General features: G+C 39.5%; 1 protein-coding gene across 1 annotated transcript in view; it reads left to right on the plus strand.

The window, feature by feature from the left end:
* The window catches only part of LOC101894122 (RNA polymerase-associated protein Rtf1), a 114,865-nt gene that overhangs the window by 27,866 nt on the left and 69,672 nt on the right, over positions 1–17,327 (plus strand). The window contains exon 3 of the mRNA XM_059124971.1: positions 15,665–16,840. Within this exon, the coding sequence (XP_058980954.1) occupies positions 15,665–16,840 (1,176 nt within the window). The remainder of the gene's footprint in view (positions 1–15,664; positions 16,841–17,327) is intronic.

The following is a 17,327-nucleotide window of genomic DNA, read 5'->3' on the forward strand; positions in this document are numbered from 1 at the left end:
AATTAGATTGCCTACACTTAAAAGCAGACGTATTATGTTGAACTCCATGTTTGTACTAAAAATATTAAATGGTAATATACCCTCAGATTTTCTGATTTCATCTATTAGAATTAATGTTCCGTTTAGATCTAGTAGATACTACCAATTATTATATACTGATTTTCACCGCACGAATTATTCAATGGGCGAACCTCTTAGTAAAATGTGTGTTGACTTTAATTCTGTGTACTGTAATGTAGATTTTGGTATGAGTTTAGAAGTTATTAAATCTAGAATAATTTTATTTTTAAACGATTAACATACATGTTTTATTATTTGACAAACTAGCTGATGAATTAAATTCTGTAGCTGGTTTTAAATTTCCTACTGAATTCCCATTATGATGCGGATCATGATGTGTACGCGATCCCTCCGTAAAGGGAGGTCGCCCCCTCGGTCGGCAGGGGTGGGAATGTGAGGCGTGGGAACGTTCGAAAAAAAAAAAAAAAAACATGGCTCGATGTGCAAATTACCAATATATATGCGATGAATTGTTTGAAGGCGATTTACTGTTGCAGGAAAGTCTCGTATGGAGGAACAACAATTTACTTAAGAGAAACCATTAAAAATGAGGTTTTAATTAACCAAAGTGACATTTTTTTTGATGTGATAGCTTTGTCCTTGTTTATGGGCAACCGGTAACGAGTGATCCCTACATGGACAGTCTATAAATTATTTGCTGTGCCAAGGAAAATAATTAAAATTCAAAATTTGAAGTTTGTGCAGTAGTAATTGGCTATTAGTATTTTGGAAACTATTTTTGGAGTTCCTTGCCATTCACTGTTGTTGGAGTTACGTGTTAATTGCAGCTTTTCTGGAGTGCCACAACAAAATATTTCTGCTGCTTTGTCTTGCTGGTAGATGCGCATAGTTTCACATATTTAAAATGCCGTCACAATTGATCTGCAATGTCTGCAATGAACATATTGCAAAATCTAAGTACAAAATTGGATGCACTGGTTGTGTGAATTTTTTTCATTTGGATTGTGTGGGTGTGTCTGAAGCTGAGGCTAGAGTTAATAAGGCTCTTAAATACACTTGTAGTGCCTGTGTGCGGTCTGCTGGTGGTGATGGTGTGTCTGGGGTAGTTGATCGTGGCAATCTTATTAATTCGGTGCCGAATATGTCCCCGGCTGCTTGTGCCTCTGTTGTTGATGATGTTGTTGTTGGCAGTTCTGACACTGTGCGCCGTTGGCAAGATGACTTGCTTTTGACCATGAAGAAACAGATGGATATCTACATGGACCAGTGTGTACGTGAATTCAAAGCCAAAGCTGATGCACTGTTTGAGTTGTATAGTGTTCAAATTTCTGAGGTGAAAAGCAGTTTGAATTCGAGATTTGGAATTGTTTAATTCTTTGCTCCAGCGCAGACTGAACCGTTCAGATGTAATTATCAGAGGCCTGCCTAATAATGTTAAAGACCTTAGAGCGCAAGTTGTTAATATTGCCAAGGTTTGTGGATTACATCTGGGTCCTCGTGACTTGCATCATTGTTGCTACATCTCTGATCGTAGAGCGGTTCTTGTTAAATTTAACTCCATTCAGGACAGAGATGCTCTGATGCGAAATTTTGCCAAAAGGGGGCGTATACTTTTGAAGGAAGTAATGGAGGATTGTCTTCTTGAATCCCGGGTGTACATAAATGATCACCTAATTAAGTCAACTTCGAAGCTGGTGTTTGCTTGTCGTGGTTTGCTGAGGAAGAAGCACATTAGGAAATTTTAGATTGGTCAATAGTGACCAGCCTTTAGTTGAAGTGGTTCTCCCTGATGGAGTGAAAACGATGTTTGAGCAGTGTGAGCTTTTTGAATTGGCCAATCGATCTCAGTGTGCAGTAAGTGGCGTACAGCTGAATTATGCTCCTGGTTTGCTGCTTGGTGATGGTAATGCTGTATAATAGTTGTTTGCTTAGATATTTAAGGTATGCTAGTGTTGTTGATCTCACTATTTTTTGATATTTTTTCTTATTTTTCTTGGGCCAAGTGAATTGTTAATATAACAAATTTTGCCTTTATTTTTGCTTTATGATAAATTTATTTTATTATATTTTTATTTTATTGTATTTATTCTTATTTTATTGTTTTCTATGATTTTTCTAACTTCTATAATTATGCTCCCCAGCCTTTTTTTGATTTCTATGTCCCTTGATGGGAATCTCGGACCCGTGATCAGGGATGCTCAATTTTTCAGGCATGTCTCTTCTTGCTTCCATGGTAAACTTACGTATGGTCACTTGAATTGTCAAAGTTTGCGACCATCTAGATATAATCATAAGGTTGATGAGTTGAAATGTCTGCTTGTTGGTAGTGATATTGATGTTTTTGCAGTGACTGAGTCTTGGCTTAACCCTGCAGTTTCTTCGAGGTCGTTGATGGTTCCGGGGTACAAGGTTCTGCGTAATGACCGTGTTGGCCGCGTTGGTGGAGGTGTAATGCTATATATACGTGATAATTTGTCATATAAGTTGGTTTACCGATCGGAGAATTATGGTGTGTGTGAATCTTTGTCTGCTGAACTTTTTCTGGGCGGCACTACTGTGCTCTTTACTGTCGTCTACTTACCTCGTGGGGATGTAGACACATTTAGTCTTATCCATGAGGGTATTTTTGATTCATATGCTAACATTGTTGTCTGTGGCGATTTTAACTATAATTTGTTTAAACCATTGAATTCTTTATCAATGCGAAGACTGTGCAGATCTCTTGTGCTTTCTGTTGTACACAATTCCAGTCCGACTCACCTTGATGTTGCTCGTAGCACTACCTCATTAATTGACTTTTGCCTGGTCTCTGATGCCTTGACTGTGAATTTTTCTTCGCAGGGGCAGTGTCCTGGTATTTTCCACCATGCATTAATTTTTGGAGGGGTTGAACTCCCGGTTCTTGCTGTAGAAAAGGTTATTGAGTTGCTGGATTTTCGTAGGACTGACTGGCGGGGTGTGGAAGATTATGTTTGCAATTTTGATTTTAGTCCTCTGTATCTTACAAGTGATGTTGACCAACAGTTGGCTTTGTTTGATTTGTTGTTTCAAAATTTGTTGTCTTTTGTACCTATTGCTACCAGCTGTTCTCGCCCAAAAAAGGATGCTTGGTTGGGGTTGGATGTGGTAAAATCGGCCTGTTACGTTAGGGATCAGGCTTATCTGGAGTTGCGTAGGCGTCCTACGGTTCGCAACAGGCAGATATTTTGTATGTATAGAAACCGCTATAAGTCTGTCATGCGTAATGAAAGAAGGAAATTTTATGAGGAAATGTTTGGCCGTATGAGTAGTGTGCAGATATGGAAGTCGTTAAAGTCGTTTGGTTGTCTTGACAATGGTTGTGATGTCCCGTTTATTGATGTCAATGCTGTTAATAATTACTTTTGTAGTGTTGGTAATTTAGATTCATCTCGTGATTTTGTTGTTAGTGAGGCCAATGATTTTGATTCTTTTAGATTTGACTGTGTGTACATGGATGATTTGTTTCGTGCTTTGCGGAATATTAAGTCAAATGCTGTAGGTGTTGATGGCATACCTATTAAGTTCTTCAAATGCGTATTCCCTTACATTTGTAGTCACTTTCTGCATTTTGTAAATTGTATTTTTATGACGTCAACCTTTCCACTTGCGTGGAATGTTGCTCGTGTGGTGCCTGTGCCGAAGAAGGGGAGTTCTTATCATCAGACGAATCTTCGACCAATAAGCATTCTGCCGGCTATGTCGAAATTGGTTGAACATGTTATTAAGGATGCGATTGTTGATTTTCTGGATGACCATAAGTATTTGAGTAGTTCCCAGTTTGGGTTTCGGCGTGGTTCTAGCACCACGGTTCATCTTTTAGCCCTCACTGATCTCATTCGTGATGTGTTCAATAGTTCTGATGTTGCTTTGCTTGTTGGCCTTGATTTGTGTAAGGCCTTTGATTCTGTGGATCATACGCTTCTGCTCTGTAAGCTGAGAGACAAGTTTTGTTTCTCTCCTTCTTCGTGTAGATTGATATCGTCGTATTTGAGTGGAAGATCTCAGTTTGTTGTGCACAGGGGTGTTCAGTCTGATGTTTGTGCTGTGCGGTGTGGTGTCCCACAAGGATCAGTGCTTGGCCCTCTGCTTTTTATTATGTTCATTAATGACATTGTGGGGTCTGTGTCTAATTCCAGTTGTGAATATTTCATGTATGCGGATGACATTCATGTCTTCTTTAGAAGTGCAGATCTCTTTGAGTTGGAAAATGTGGCAAACACTACTTTGAGATTGCTTTCTATGTGGATCTCCTCTAATGGTTTGTCTGTAAATTGGAATAAAACAGAAGCTGTTCTGTTTAATAGTCCTCGTTATGTTCCTACGCCGTGCATCTGTGTTGGCTCCTTTGTGGTTAATGTTGTGGATGAGATGAGATGTTTAGGTGTAGTCATTGACACCAAGCTTAATTTTTCAGCGTATGTTGATTCGTTGCTGTCTTGTGTGCGTTTTCAGATGCGGAGGCTATATAGTCTTCAAGCTCATTTGCCACTTAGTGTTAGGATGATAGCTGCCAGATCTTTATTAATGTCTCATGTCAACTATTGTTTGGAAGTCATATCTGGGGCGAATGCTTCCCTAATTCTGCGCGTACGCAAACTTGTTAACTCTATTGTTAGATATGTGTTTGGGTTGCACCGTAGTGATCGTGTAACACAGTATGTTATTAAGTTTCTTGGACTGTCATTTGACAGATATGTTGAATATCGCCTTCTTTTGTGTCATTACAGAATTATGAGGAATGTTAATTATCCTTTGTATAATAAGTTTGTGTTTTGTAGATCATCTCGAAATCCGCAGTTGTTGTTTCCAAGATTTTCGTCTGTAGTTGGTGAGAAGGCGTTTGTTGTGAGAGTTGCGAGATTGTGGAATCAGCTCCCTCTGGCCCTGCGTAATTTTACCTGTTCTTTTGATATGTACAAGAAGAGGTGTTTTGAATATTTGTCTGTTCATTGAGTTTCTGGTCGCGGGTTATATTTTGTTATTTCTTTTTACTTATTGGCTGGGGGGCCATTTTTATGGTTGTTTATTTTCCATGTAGTACATAATTTTATTGATTTTTTCTTTTTTAAGGATTTTTTTGCTATACTTGTAGTAGCTACATTCGCTCGGTTGGAAACGAGCGATGATTAGCGCTTAAGTGTATTGATGCCTCTTGCCTTTTTCCTCTCTACCTTACTAAACTGTTTTTCAGCTTGGTAGAGGAGTTTTGTCTGAGGGTCTAATTGCTACTAAATTTAAATTATTATTATTATTATTTTTTTTTTTTGGTATATATTTTACTATTCGTTGATAATTTTTGTTATTTATTTAGTTTTTTTAGGATTAATTTTGTTATAGACTGTTTTTATACTGTTGTATGTTAATATAAGATTTTGGCCATGTTGGCTTATTTATATTGAATTGTATGAAATAAATGAAATGAAAAAAAAATGTCCATATATTGTTAGAAAAATTGGAAATACTTCTATTTCAAATTAACAATTCCCCATGCATTGCTTTGGGAGACTTAAATATAAACTTGCTTCGCCATAACAATTGACATATTAGCTGAATCAAAATTGAATCGTGTCACGATCTCGTTACGCGTCCTTCTAGTAAATCATGTTTGGATTGTGTCTTTAGCAATGTATGTAGTTTTTTATCTGTATGTTCAATTGAGAACGGTTTTGCAGATCACAACATGATTGTTTGCACAGTAAAGCTATCGGATCCAATAATTCCAACTACTTACGAAAAACGTTGCTTCATAAATTCGAATATGTTTGAAAATTCCTTGATAGGTATTTATTTATTGATGAAAATATGACATGTTTGATTTAAGTAAGAATCTAAAAACACTTTTCAACACAACCATAAGTCAATGCACAACAATATCTATGTTGTCTGTTAATATTAAAAAGAAAATCAGTCCTTGGATTAATGATAACATGGAACGTTTGATTGATTATTAATGTAAGCTCTTAGCTAAAAGAAAGAAGAATAAACACAACAGGGAAATATCGGATTCACTTCAAAGGAAACAAAATTTAAAAAAATGTAATAAGAATTTGATGGAAAATTATTACAAAAGTTGCAAGGAGAAATGCCACTGTGAAATAAAGAAAACTTGGAAATTTTTGAACAAGCACTTGTAAAAGCTTCGTGCAACTGCATCCGACATTGTTACAGAAATTGGACTGTTTGTAGATGATATCAACAATATTAACTTTTCAGCAACTTGTTTATGTTTGCTGATGACATAAGTTTAATTTATAATTATGACGCTTCTATACTACGCGAATATTAGCGAATAAATAAACTCGAATTGAATTCGAAAAAAGAACTAAAATCATACTTTTTAGACCGTACGCTTCTAGAAATGATGAGATCGTGAGCGTTCATGTGGATGGCAATCAGATTATTGAATCGGATAGTGTCCAGTATCTTAGAATGCACTTAACAAAAAATGTTTTATGGGACGAGCACATTTGCAGTCTTAAATCCATGATGAAATCAGGAATAGGAATATTGAAAAAAATTAGAAACAAATTGAAGTGTTGAACTGAGAATGACGTTTTACCAGTCTTTATATGTTTCAAGGAATACGACGTCCCTAACAACTCTACCGGCAACTCGAAGCTCCGCATTGAAAATTGTTTTTAACCATCCAATAAGATTTGGTACAATTGACCTCTTTAAAAATAATGCTAAAAACATATTACCAATTAAAGGATAATACAACAAACAAAAAATGTTTGAGATCCCTTACTAATAGTTTTATTACAAATTCAACTGCTACAACAACAAATTTAAATGTTATTCGTTGTCGCTTAGGACTTACTAAACAACGCATCGTATATATTGGACCAATGCAATGTAACATGTTACCAGAATGCACCAAAGTTTACAATGAATCTCACCATAGAGTTTCAAGCACGTAAAGAAAATTCAACAATCTAACCAAAAATTCCAAATGCAATGTTCAAGACTCAATGGCGTTCAAAACCAAAGTTTTACAATTAAGTTCAAGGAAGATTAAAGTATGATTTCCCTACTAGCGTATCAAAACAATCGGCAAAAGTGTGAAGAACTAAAAGAAAAACGAATATGACAAACTGTTTATGTTTCAGTATTCATTTCTAACATATTTAGCTAGAGTAGGGGGCTTGATATGCTTCGGATAGGCTGGACCAGCTTACTCAAATGTATGTTTTTATAAATCTACTTCATCACCTATTTTGTATAATAATAAAACAATATGTATGTTAGTCGCTTAAAAATAAAATTATTATAGAGTTTATAACTTCAAAATTCATACTAAAATCTACAATACAGTACACAGAATTAAAACAACACATATTTTACTAAGAGGTTCACCAATTGAATAATTTGTGCGGTGAAAATCGGCACATAGTAATTGATAATATCTACTAGAAAAAGAAACATTTATTATAATATATGAGATTTGGAAATCTAATGGTATATTTCCACATGCTTTTAATTAATTTTAATCTGCGAGTATAAAAAGGCAAAACAAAATTACTATTCCAATGTTAAGTTCTTAGGTGAATAACAGAGTTGTTTTTGCACTGATTCTATTTCGTCTGAGTATATTGCATATTGGTTCAAAAGTTTATTAAATGGTCATAATAAAAGAAAAACTTAATTTGCTCTGGACATGTACATATGAGAAGTGGTTGAGTAGCGGTCTCTGAAGTCTTGTTGCCTGTGCCTTCGGTGTAAGTAACGTTTAAAGTCAGTTTTAAACTGAGAACTGAGAACTGAAATCAACAAATTACAATGATGTAGTTTTATACGGGGAAAAAACAACCAGCTAACTTATTGAAATCAGCTTATAGCGTGTTTAGATTTAAATTAGGATTTATTGTTTATTCCAGACTAATTCAACCAGGATTACCATACAAAAGTAGATCTTCTCACTGCCGGATTTATTTCAAATCCGGTGCGAAATCTACATACTAATGGAATGCATCACTTGGTACAGCATTAGTGCGGTACACTCCAAAGTTGCAAATGTTTCCGCAAAAGACATTTGAAGAATAATAAAAAAAAAACAAGTAAAAAAACATTAAGTTCGGCAAGGCCGAACTTTTAATAACAAACTTAAACTAATCAAAAAACCATACAGTGAGTGAGGGCCAACCTCCGGGTCAAAAAAGGCGTCGTGGAAGGTGGCGCTAGTGCCCCTATCAACCGCGACGATTCCGGATCGATAGAGGGCAAAGCAAGGAGGGGCTACAAACGGTCGGAGAGGTACTTCATCGGGAATCCCCTACAGATTACGGAGAAGAGACCCTAATCAAGACAAACCTAAAGGCAGTGCGGAAATTCGAAAAGAATCATCCGCAACTGCCGAAATGTTCTCTTGAGAAGGAACTTGCATCTCTCCCCACAGACCTCTAAAAAAAGGTGAGTCCAGATGAGGGAAACCCACGAACGAGGCTGGGGTGGGAAGCAGCAATACTCCTGAGGTTGGAATAACAGTTTCGGCTGTTGCACCATCGACGGAAGTATGCGCTGCTTCCACCGTATCTGACACAGGAAAGCGAAAGAAAAGAAAGAAGAAGACCACTGACGGAAACAATGCCCCGCTGGTTCCAAAGGAGATCAAACCCTCCTCTCGTTTAACGATGAAGAGAGGACGGTCAACTGAGCAACCGCATCCCGAGGCAAAGAAACCGTCAACGGGTAATCTTCCTCCTCCGCCACGGGTGTCACCTACACCCCTTGTTGGCAAGAAGGACGTTGCTGGGCCGGTTCAGGCAGCATCTGCAGACCCTAGGCCAAACCTGTTACAGCCAACCCTCAACAGGAAAAGGAAACATTCACAAACCACCTACCCGCTTTACTCGGAGACCTACTTGTCCATTGTGTACATCCTAGAAAGAATAGTAAAAGAAAATAATGTGTATGATCTACGGCTAAAGAATTTGCGTGCCGTTGGAGAATTACTGTAGGGTCAGTGTTAGAAAAAGAAGATAGATCATGTGACACTAGTTCCCCCCACCAACCTGTGTCTCACGTTAATGAGTGCTGAGCAGTGGCAGAGCAAGTGTTTGACTGTCTCAATTCCTTCTTCATCTTGACAGATCCTACAGTAGTCAATGTCATCGCTATCCCATTTCGAAGTCATTTGCCCTCACCCTACAGTTACCTGTGATGATACCCACCACAAGTTTTAAATCAGGTTTCGACAATGACAGTAGTGACTTTGTTCTCTTCTCCGAGAGTGTGGGCTAGATTCTTTTGAAGATGGTGCAACCCATTTCGCCGAGCCATTTTTGTTGGATTCTCTCAGAGTAGTTTTTGTGAATAAACTGTAGGAAGTGGCACAGTGGTTGTTTAACCGAGTTATCTACTCCAATGGTAGTTGATTCGGAACCTAGCATGGCCAATTCGTCTGCAGTCTCGTTGCCTGGAATGTTATAATGACCAGGAACCCAACAGAGCTTGATGGACAACCCAGTGTTTTCCAAGGCTCTTCTGCAGTTCAAAACAACCCTAGACTTAATCGTATAGGAATTTAAGGCCTTCAGTGCCGCCTGGCTGTCGACGTATATAGTCACCGGACCGCTAACCTCAGTATTTCTCGTGACCAGCAGGTCTGTGGCTTTTTGACCGTAAATATTTCCGCCTGGAAAACGCTACAGTCGTTTAATGTTATATTAGGATTCACTAACATTAAGGGCATCACAGAAGACACCAGCTCTCTCTGTAAGGTATGTGTATTTCAGGTGAGTCAAAGCTCAACCGTGGTGAAATATAGTCACTTGTTTTAGCTACCACTCCCACATTCCTTACACGTCTTAGAATCGCAGAATGTCCAAAGGATTGACTGCGCCATTCGTTTAGTTCTCTGAGTCGAACAGCACTCCTGAATGCCTGTTCCTCTACACGTATGCTCAGTGGACTTAAGCACAGTAGGGTGTCCAGTGCTGCTTGAGGTGTTATTAGTAGGGATGCGGCTCTTTGAACTTTGTTAATGTGTCGTAAGTAAGTTGACTTCTTAAGGAATTGAACAATTGACTTATACATCCATTTAATAATCTGTGGTTTGAGGCCCCAGCTTTTACCTATGGAGTTCTTACAGGAATACAGTGCGATTAAGCCTCTCTCAGCTCGTTCCTCGGTGTTTCTCTTCCAACTTAACTGGCGGTTGAGGATAGTGCTAAGGTATCCTCTGATGAGAGGTTAAAAATGACTCCATCTAGCTTCGGTGGTATAAATGAAGGATATTTACGTTTCTTTCATTGCGACGTGCCCACCTTGATAGGGTGGCTAGAGCTCCCTGCATTAGGTCAGAGATTGTTTGCATGAATTTACCAGCAATCAATAGGACGACATCATCAGCGCATGCGACTACTTTTGTTCCTTTTTCCTCTAGATCTATGAGTATGTTATTAATAACCAAAGGCCAGAGTAGTGGTGATAGGACACCTCCTTGGGGCATGCCCCTAGTGACCGATTTCCTGACGGATGTTTCCCCAATGCTCGAGTTGATAATTCTGCTATTAAGCATCGTATCAATCCAATCTATGAGGAGTTGGGGTACCCTAAGTTTAGAAAGTGAATCATGAATGGATTCTAACGTGACGTTGTTGAAGGCTTCCTCAATACCGAGGAAGTCAGCCAAGGTGAACAAGGAGCCATTCATGTTCTCCTCTATGTAACCTACGACATCATGTTGCCCTGTTTCAACAGATTTACCTTTTATGTAGGCATGCTGAGTCTTGGGTAATAAAGATCTGATCTCTATGTCTATCAGCCTTTCCAGTGTTTTCAATAGGAGAGACTTGTCGGTCTGTAGTCCTTAGGAAGTGAGTGACTCGGTTTCCCTGCTTTGGGGATGTAAGTAACTCCATGATTCCGCGATGTAGGATAGACACATATAAGCTTTGAAAATCTCCCCAGTATTGGGGATATTGACGCTGAGACATGCTGGATCATAGCGGAAATAATGCAGTCTGGCCCTGTGGATTTAAAATGCTTGAACGTGCCTATGTCCCACTTAATTTTGGATAAGCTTACAATTCGGTCGGCCAGATTTTGGTCCCTAGCCGTATAGTCGCGATGCACTTGATCGGTTTGCCGATTGCTTACCGTGTCAGTACAGCCGGGGAAGTGAATGTTGGCTAGCAGATGGAGAGTCTCTAGTACAGAGTCGGTCCACGTGCCGCCAGTCCGTTTTATACTTCCTATGGATTTAGGATCCTTCGAAAGGACTAAGGAATCTGGAGGCATCATACCCAAGATGTGCGCTAGGCCTTCTTGATCTCACTGTTGTACTTGTTAAAGAATGTCTTATACACATCCCAGCCCGTACGTAGTTTGGTCTTGTTGGCCCTATTGTACAATCGTCTACTATCCCTCCTTAACTTGGTTAAATGTTTTGACCACCAAACCGGTTGGCATTTCCTGCCTGGGTAGGTTAGCGGACAGAATTTTTCATAGCACTCGTTATCGTTATCACATTTACGAAGTTGTCTATATCGAGGGTTGAGGTTAAGACCATGTTGTCGAAACAGTGAAGCCTAAGTATAGCCAGATCCGTAAATTTGTCCCAGTTCTTTCTTGGATTTCTATGAGGTTTCTGATGAATTCCCTCTACTAAGATTATGAAAACTATCTTCCGGTGATCTGAAAACGAGCACTCAGGAGAAACTTTCCAGTCTTGTATAAGAGATTCATCCTTGTTAGTGAATGTGAGATCAATGACCTCTGTCCTGTCTTTGATTTGAAATGTTGCATCATTGCCCCTATTACATATTTTGGGATTATATTTCAAGATAAAATCAAAAATGGACTCACATCTGACATTGGTATCGTTGCTGCCCTATTGGAAGTGGTGTGCGTTGGCATCACATCCCATAATTAGATGCCCTTGTCAACCAGATTTTTAAGCAGCTCCTCTACTTCGTGGTCAGGTGGGCCTGGTCGCTCATACGGTAGGTAGAGAGAAATGAATATAAGAACCCTCCCGGATTTAGTTACCATTCTCGTCACCATAATGTCTCCACTGTTGTTGCTAAGGAAGGTAAGATTTAAACTATTTTTGGCAACAATGCGTCCTTGCCTTATCACCATTGGAGACCGCGTAAGAGACATACTACCCACTCCCTAGTCCAGTTACCCTATTGTTGTATATATAGGGTTTCTGAACCAGGACTATGTCTACTTCAGCTTTCGTGATGGATAGGAGGAGTTCGGCAGCAGCCGCTTTGCTGCTGTTTCCGTCCTCCTAATGCAACGTCGTTAATCGGAAATGGATCCAACCGGCGCCGAAATGCAGCTTGCCCCCACGAGCTTGAAGGTACTACTGGCCATCCGTATCCATAGATACCTTGATGACCAGACCACCTCCCTCAGTGCTTGAACTAACAAGACGCCAGTTGTCTGTTCTGAGGTTTGAGTTTTGTTTGCCCAGTATTGTCATAATGCGGCGGGGAATATCCTTTAAGGATACAGCCGCCAGATCGCAGCCTTGCTAAAGATCGCGAAAGCCAGATACTGCAGTGACTAGGAATTCCTTAGATTCCTCGTTTTCACAACACATGTAAAGGGTTGCGCTGCCAAACTGCATTTTTTTCGGATCTCTCTCTCCCGTATAGACAAGTTCCCTCAGACGATCTTCGAATAGCAGCCATCGACTCAGGGTTGAACCCTGCCGTTGATAGCAGATGGTAGCTTGAAACACCGGATTAAGAGAACAGCTTGGTAATTGCGGGTGGCTCTTTTTTAACTTTGCAATTACTTTGAGGTTCATCTTAATCAGAATCCTCTCTTTCTCCATAATCTGCGCGGGGTCCTGGTCGATAAATTTCTTACAATAATTTACCGACCTTTTGTAGCCCCGTCTTGCTTTCGCCTCCTTCGGGTCGTCGCCTTCGTGAGAGGTAGGGTTGCTGGTAGGATTCCTGCCACCACCTACGTTGATGGCGTCTTGCCGGTGGAGGCTTAAGACATCAGAAGCGACCGACGAGGATGCCTCCTGGAGTTGTGACTCCGCAAAAGCCTCGTTGGGAGTGTTCTTAGCGGCTTTTTGAAGTGACTTACCACTTTGAGACGAGCAAATGACAGTGATGTCAAGTTCCTCATCGGAGAGAGGTGAGTCATTTCCGAAGCCAGAAGGAACACTTTCCTGACTGAGCCTTAGTGTCTTTGTCTTTTCCAGGAGGGCGGAAAATTGTTCACTATGTTTGTGAGTGCTGTCATAGATGACGTCTAAATCGAGTCGTCCGCTCCCGAATTTAGTAACGAGTCCTTTAGCCGGTCCTGGGTCGTTGCTCCCTCAGAAGCAATATTGTCGTTAATGTTTTTTGGGGGTTTTGTGTTGTTTTTGTTTAATTTAGTCCGACATGGCATAGCCTCCCTACCATGGTAAAGGACTTGGCAACTAAGCCTGTTACTCACTGAGGCGCCTAGGTATCAGTGAGGCAACCGTTCGAAAACAGTCGGTACGCTGACTGCGAACCGAGGAATGCTGATGGGCACGGTTTACGTAACATCCCAGCGTTAGGAGGTCTTTTTCCTCGGTAGACCAACACCGATCTCAGGCTAATTTGAGGCGCCAGTTGTGCGCCTCGCCCAGCCAGGGATCATGTGAACTCGGATATTTGTTCTGAGACTCTCCCCACAGTAGCGTTGAGTTGTCCGCGACTGCTTATTTATTCGCAGCTGCCCAATATATCTATTGGGCGTTCCACTATCCGCAACCTGTGAACGCGTCCGGTAGCATCCAGCTGTGCTTCCGCGAAGGCCGGAACAAGGTTTCTTTACCAGCTCCACAAGTGGTGCCGACCAGAGACTTGAGAACCTTTTTCCTACTTCTAATCTTGACGTATATAGCTGTGGTATGCGCGGACGACTTAAAGAGGCAATGGAATATGACCTGAAATACCTTGGGGTAATTGGTTGAAAGTATTGAGTTGATAATCCTAACTTAATATACACTTTATCAAATTGGTTTTTAAGGTTTTTTAAGTTGGACACAATTCAAACAAATTTCAATAAATAGGCCTATTCTGTTGTTCTTGTAGCAGCTCATACTGCTGTGTTGGTTCAGACTTCAATCGGATTCTGCTTCTTAGTCCAGTCTGGAACAGCGAACGAAAACAAAGGAAACGATTAACGTACCCATCTCACAAAGACACATGCTTTTAAAATTTTTTCAATCGTTTTGTATATACAAATACAAAAAATACAAAACCACAAGCATTTCAATGCCAGAGGTACACAAACAATACGATTGCCTTAATGTACTTCGGCTGCGAGTTGCGGGCCTGTATCGTTTGCGAACGAATCGTTTGCTCTGCGAAATGATGACTGGTACATTAAAAGTTTTTATTTTTATAGCCTCCACCATAGTATGGAGGGTATATTAAGTTTGCCATTCCGATAAAAAGTTTGCCAAGTTGATAAAAATTTACTCAAACGGGTATTATGTCTGCAGGACTTTTCGTATTGAAAATGGGCCATGTAGGTCCACATCTTCGTATAGCCCCCATATAACGGTACCTCCCGATATGCGGTATTTTGATGATTTTAGCGACATTATTTACTGGAATTGTTTGAAAATTGCTATTTGAAGTTTGTAATGGATTCTACAGCCTAAAACAGAAAATGGACCATGTGGGTCCACCCACGTCTTTCTATAGCCCCCATATAACAGTACCTCCCGATATTCGGAATTTTGATGATTTTAGCGACATTATTTACCGGAATTGTTTCAAATTTGGTATTTAGATAGGTTCACGCCAAGTCCATTGCAGCGTGCCCATCTGAAGAGTTTAACTAGATCTCCCTGCATAAGAACTGAATTTCCCAGCAATCAGCAAGTAAGCCTCAACCTTTGTTCCGCCGTGTTCCAGTTCGATTAGAATGTCATTTATCACCAAAAGCCAATGTAGTGATGACAAAACGCCTCCTTGCGATCATTTTCCTAACAAAACTTCCGGATGCTTGAGTTGATGATTCTGCTGCTGAGCATAACATCAATCCAATCCTCTAAGAGTGGTGGCATAATAAGTTTTGCGAGGGAACTATGGATTGCCTTGAGTGTGAGATTACTGGAGTTAGTTGAGTAGGTTTGGTTGGGCAGCGTATTATGTGCAGCGTGTTAAGCCGGAGAGATGTTCTGCACATCGCTGTCAATCCGGGCCCAATACGAATTGAGGCAGCTGCACCATCCGGATCTTAACTGTGCCAAAACTACTCGGGTTTGTCGGGACAGCTCTCGCTTTTCAGCTGCCCTGTCACATTCGGGGTGCTCCCTGGTTGAAATAACACGTGCACCTTTTCGGATCTGTCACTTCTACGCCATTGATTAAGTCGACTTAACCGTTGCACACAATTTACTCGATCCGGTATTGATGTTGCAATGCTTCAGATGTTTTAGCCACTTTTTCCGGATATTCGGATGTTGCTTTAATTACCGAGCTAACATTTTATTATCTCTACTGAAATTTTTTACCTCTGCTGATATTTCAAATACTGATTTCGAATTCCAGTTTATAATTTCTAATTTTGGTTTAGTTTTTAACTGTCAAACTCTTTATTGGGTTCTAATTTTGGCTTGGATTTTTTTAGCTTATTTTAACCATTTCATTTAATTTTGTTTTTCCAGAGGAAGAAGAAGCGAAACGACAAGCACAAAAGGAAAAAGAAGATGAAAAGGATGAACTAGAAAGCGTGACCGGAGGAAAATCCTCAGTAAAGCTAAAAGCATCAGAAATTTATTCGGATGATTCTGGGAGTAGTGATTGGGAAGAGGAAGACAAACCATCTGACAAACGTTCCCGAACAAATAGTAGCAAAGACTCGAGTGAGAGTGAAGAGGATGAGCATGATGATAAACAGGTGAAATATGTAACAACAAGGGAAGAACTTAACAAAATTAGATTGTCCAGATTTAAAATGGAGCGATTCATAAATTTGCCAATATTTGAACGAACCGTAATTAATTGCTTCGTTCGTATTAGTATTGGAAACAATGGCCAAAAAGCGGTTTACAGAGTTGCTGAAATTGTTGGTGTTGTAGAGACTGCTAAAATCTATAACTTGGGAAAAACGCGAACTAATAAAGGCCTTCGTTTAAAACATGGAACTCAGGAAAGAGTGTTTCGATTAGAATTTATTTCTAATCAGGAGTTTAGTGAAAGTGAATTCACAAAATGGCGCGACATATGCTCTTTGCAGAACGTACAGATGCCTCCACTGAGTATGATCGAACAAAAATTAAGCGATATAAAGGTAGCATTAAATTATGAATTCAAAGACGAAGACGTTGATAAAATAATCGAAGAAAAAAATAGATTTAGAAATAGGCCAACCAACTATGCAATGAAAAAAACTTGCTTAATGAAAGAGCGCGATGCGGCACTTCTACGAGGCGATTATGAGCTTTCGCAAGAATTAAGTCAACAGATAGAAGAACTAGAAAGTCGTGCTTCCGAACTGGATAAACGAAGATCTAGCAGTATCAGTCTCATTTCCTACATTAACGACCGCAATAGAAAACGTAACGTGGAAGATGCTGAAAAGGCTATTTTGGAAGAAGCTCGGGCAAATAAAGGCTTGCGAATTTCTGATCCCTTTACCAGACGAATAACACAACCAAGAATGGGCTTTAAGCAGACGTCTGAAAAAGAAATAGTTGACGTTGTGAAGGACAAGCCATCGATTGATCTGTCAAAGCAATCAACTACTGCAATGGAAAGTATCGGTTCTTCAACCGACAAAAAGAATTACAATCTGTACACGTTACATGATTTTGATATTGATTTGGACGTTCCTGTTCCAGGTAAATTATAATATGTCATTTTCTAGTATGTAAGCGTTTTTAAATCTTACATTACTACGTACCATCCTCATACGTTGGAATCGCGTACGCATCATGATCTACACCATGATGAATTATCAGCAAGCGTTAGTAATTCCAGCTACAGAAAATAACTTCATCAGCCGGTTAAAAATAGAATTATCTAAATGAAATCTATTGATCATTTAAAAAGAATTTTATATTAGATTTTATTGTATCTATATCCATACCAAAATCTATAAATAATTGAAATCAAAACTCATTTTATTGACAGGGTCACCCATCGCATAGTTTGAGCGATGTAAGACAATATATAAAAATTGATAATATCTACTAGTTCTAAAGGGGAAATTTATTCAAACAATGCAGTACTGTTAAAAATGCTTAACGTCATTGTACATAATGCATCTCCTCTTTTTATTAAGCTAATCGAATTGATTTTAACCTACTAGTATAAGAGGGTAAAACG

The sequence above is a fragment of the Musca domestica genome, unplaced genomic scaffold (genome assembly GCF_030504385.1).
Source record: "Musca domestica strain aabys unplaced genomic scaffold, Musca_domestica.polishedcontigs.V.1.1 31, whole genome shotgun sequence".
NCBI classification, from domain to species: domain Eukaryota; kingdom Metazoa; phylum Arthropoda; class Insecta; order Diptera; family Muscidae; genus Musca; species Musca domestica.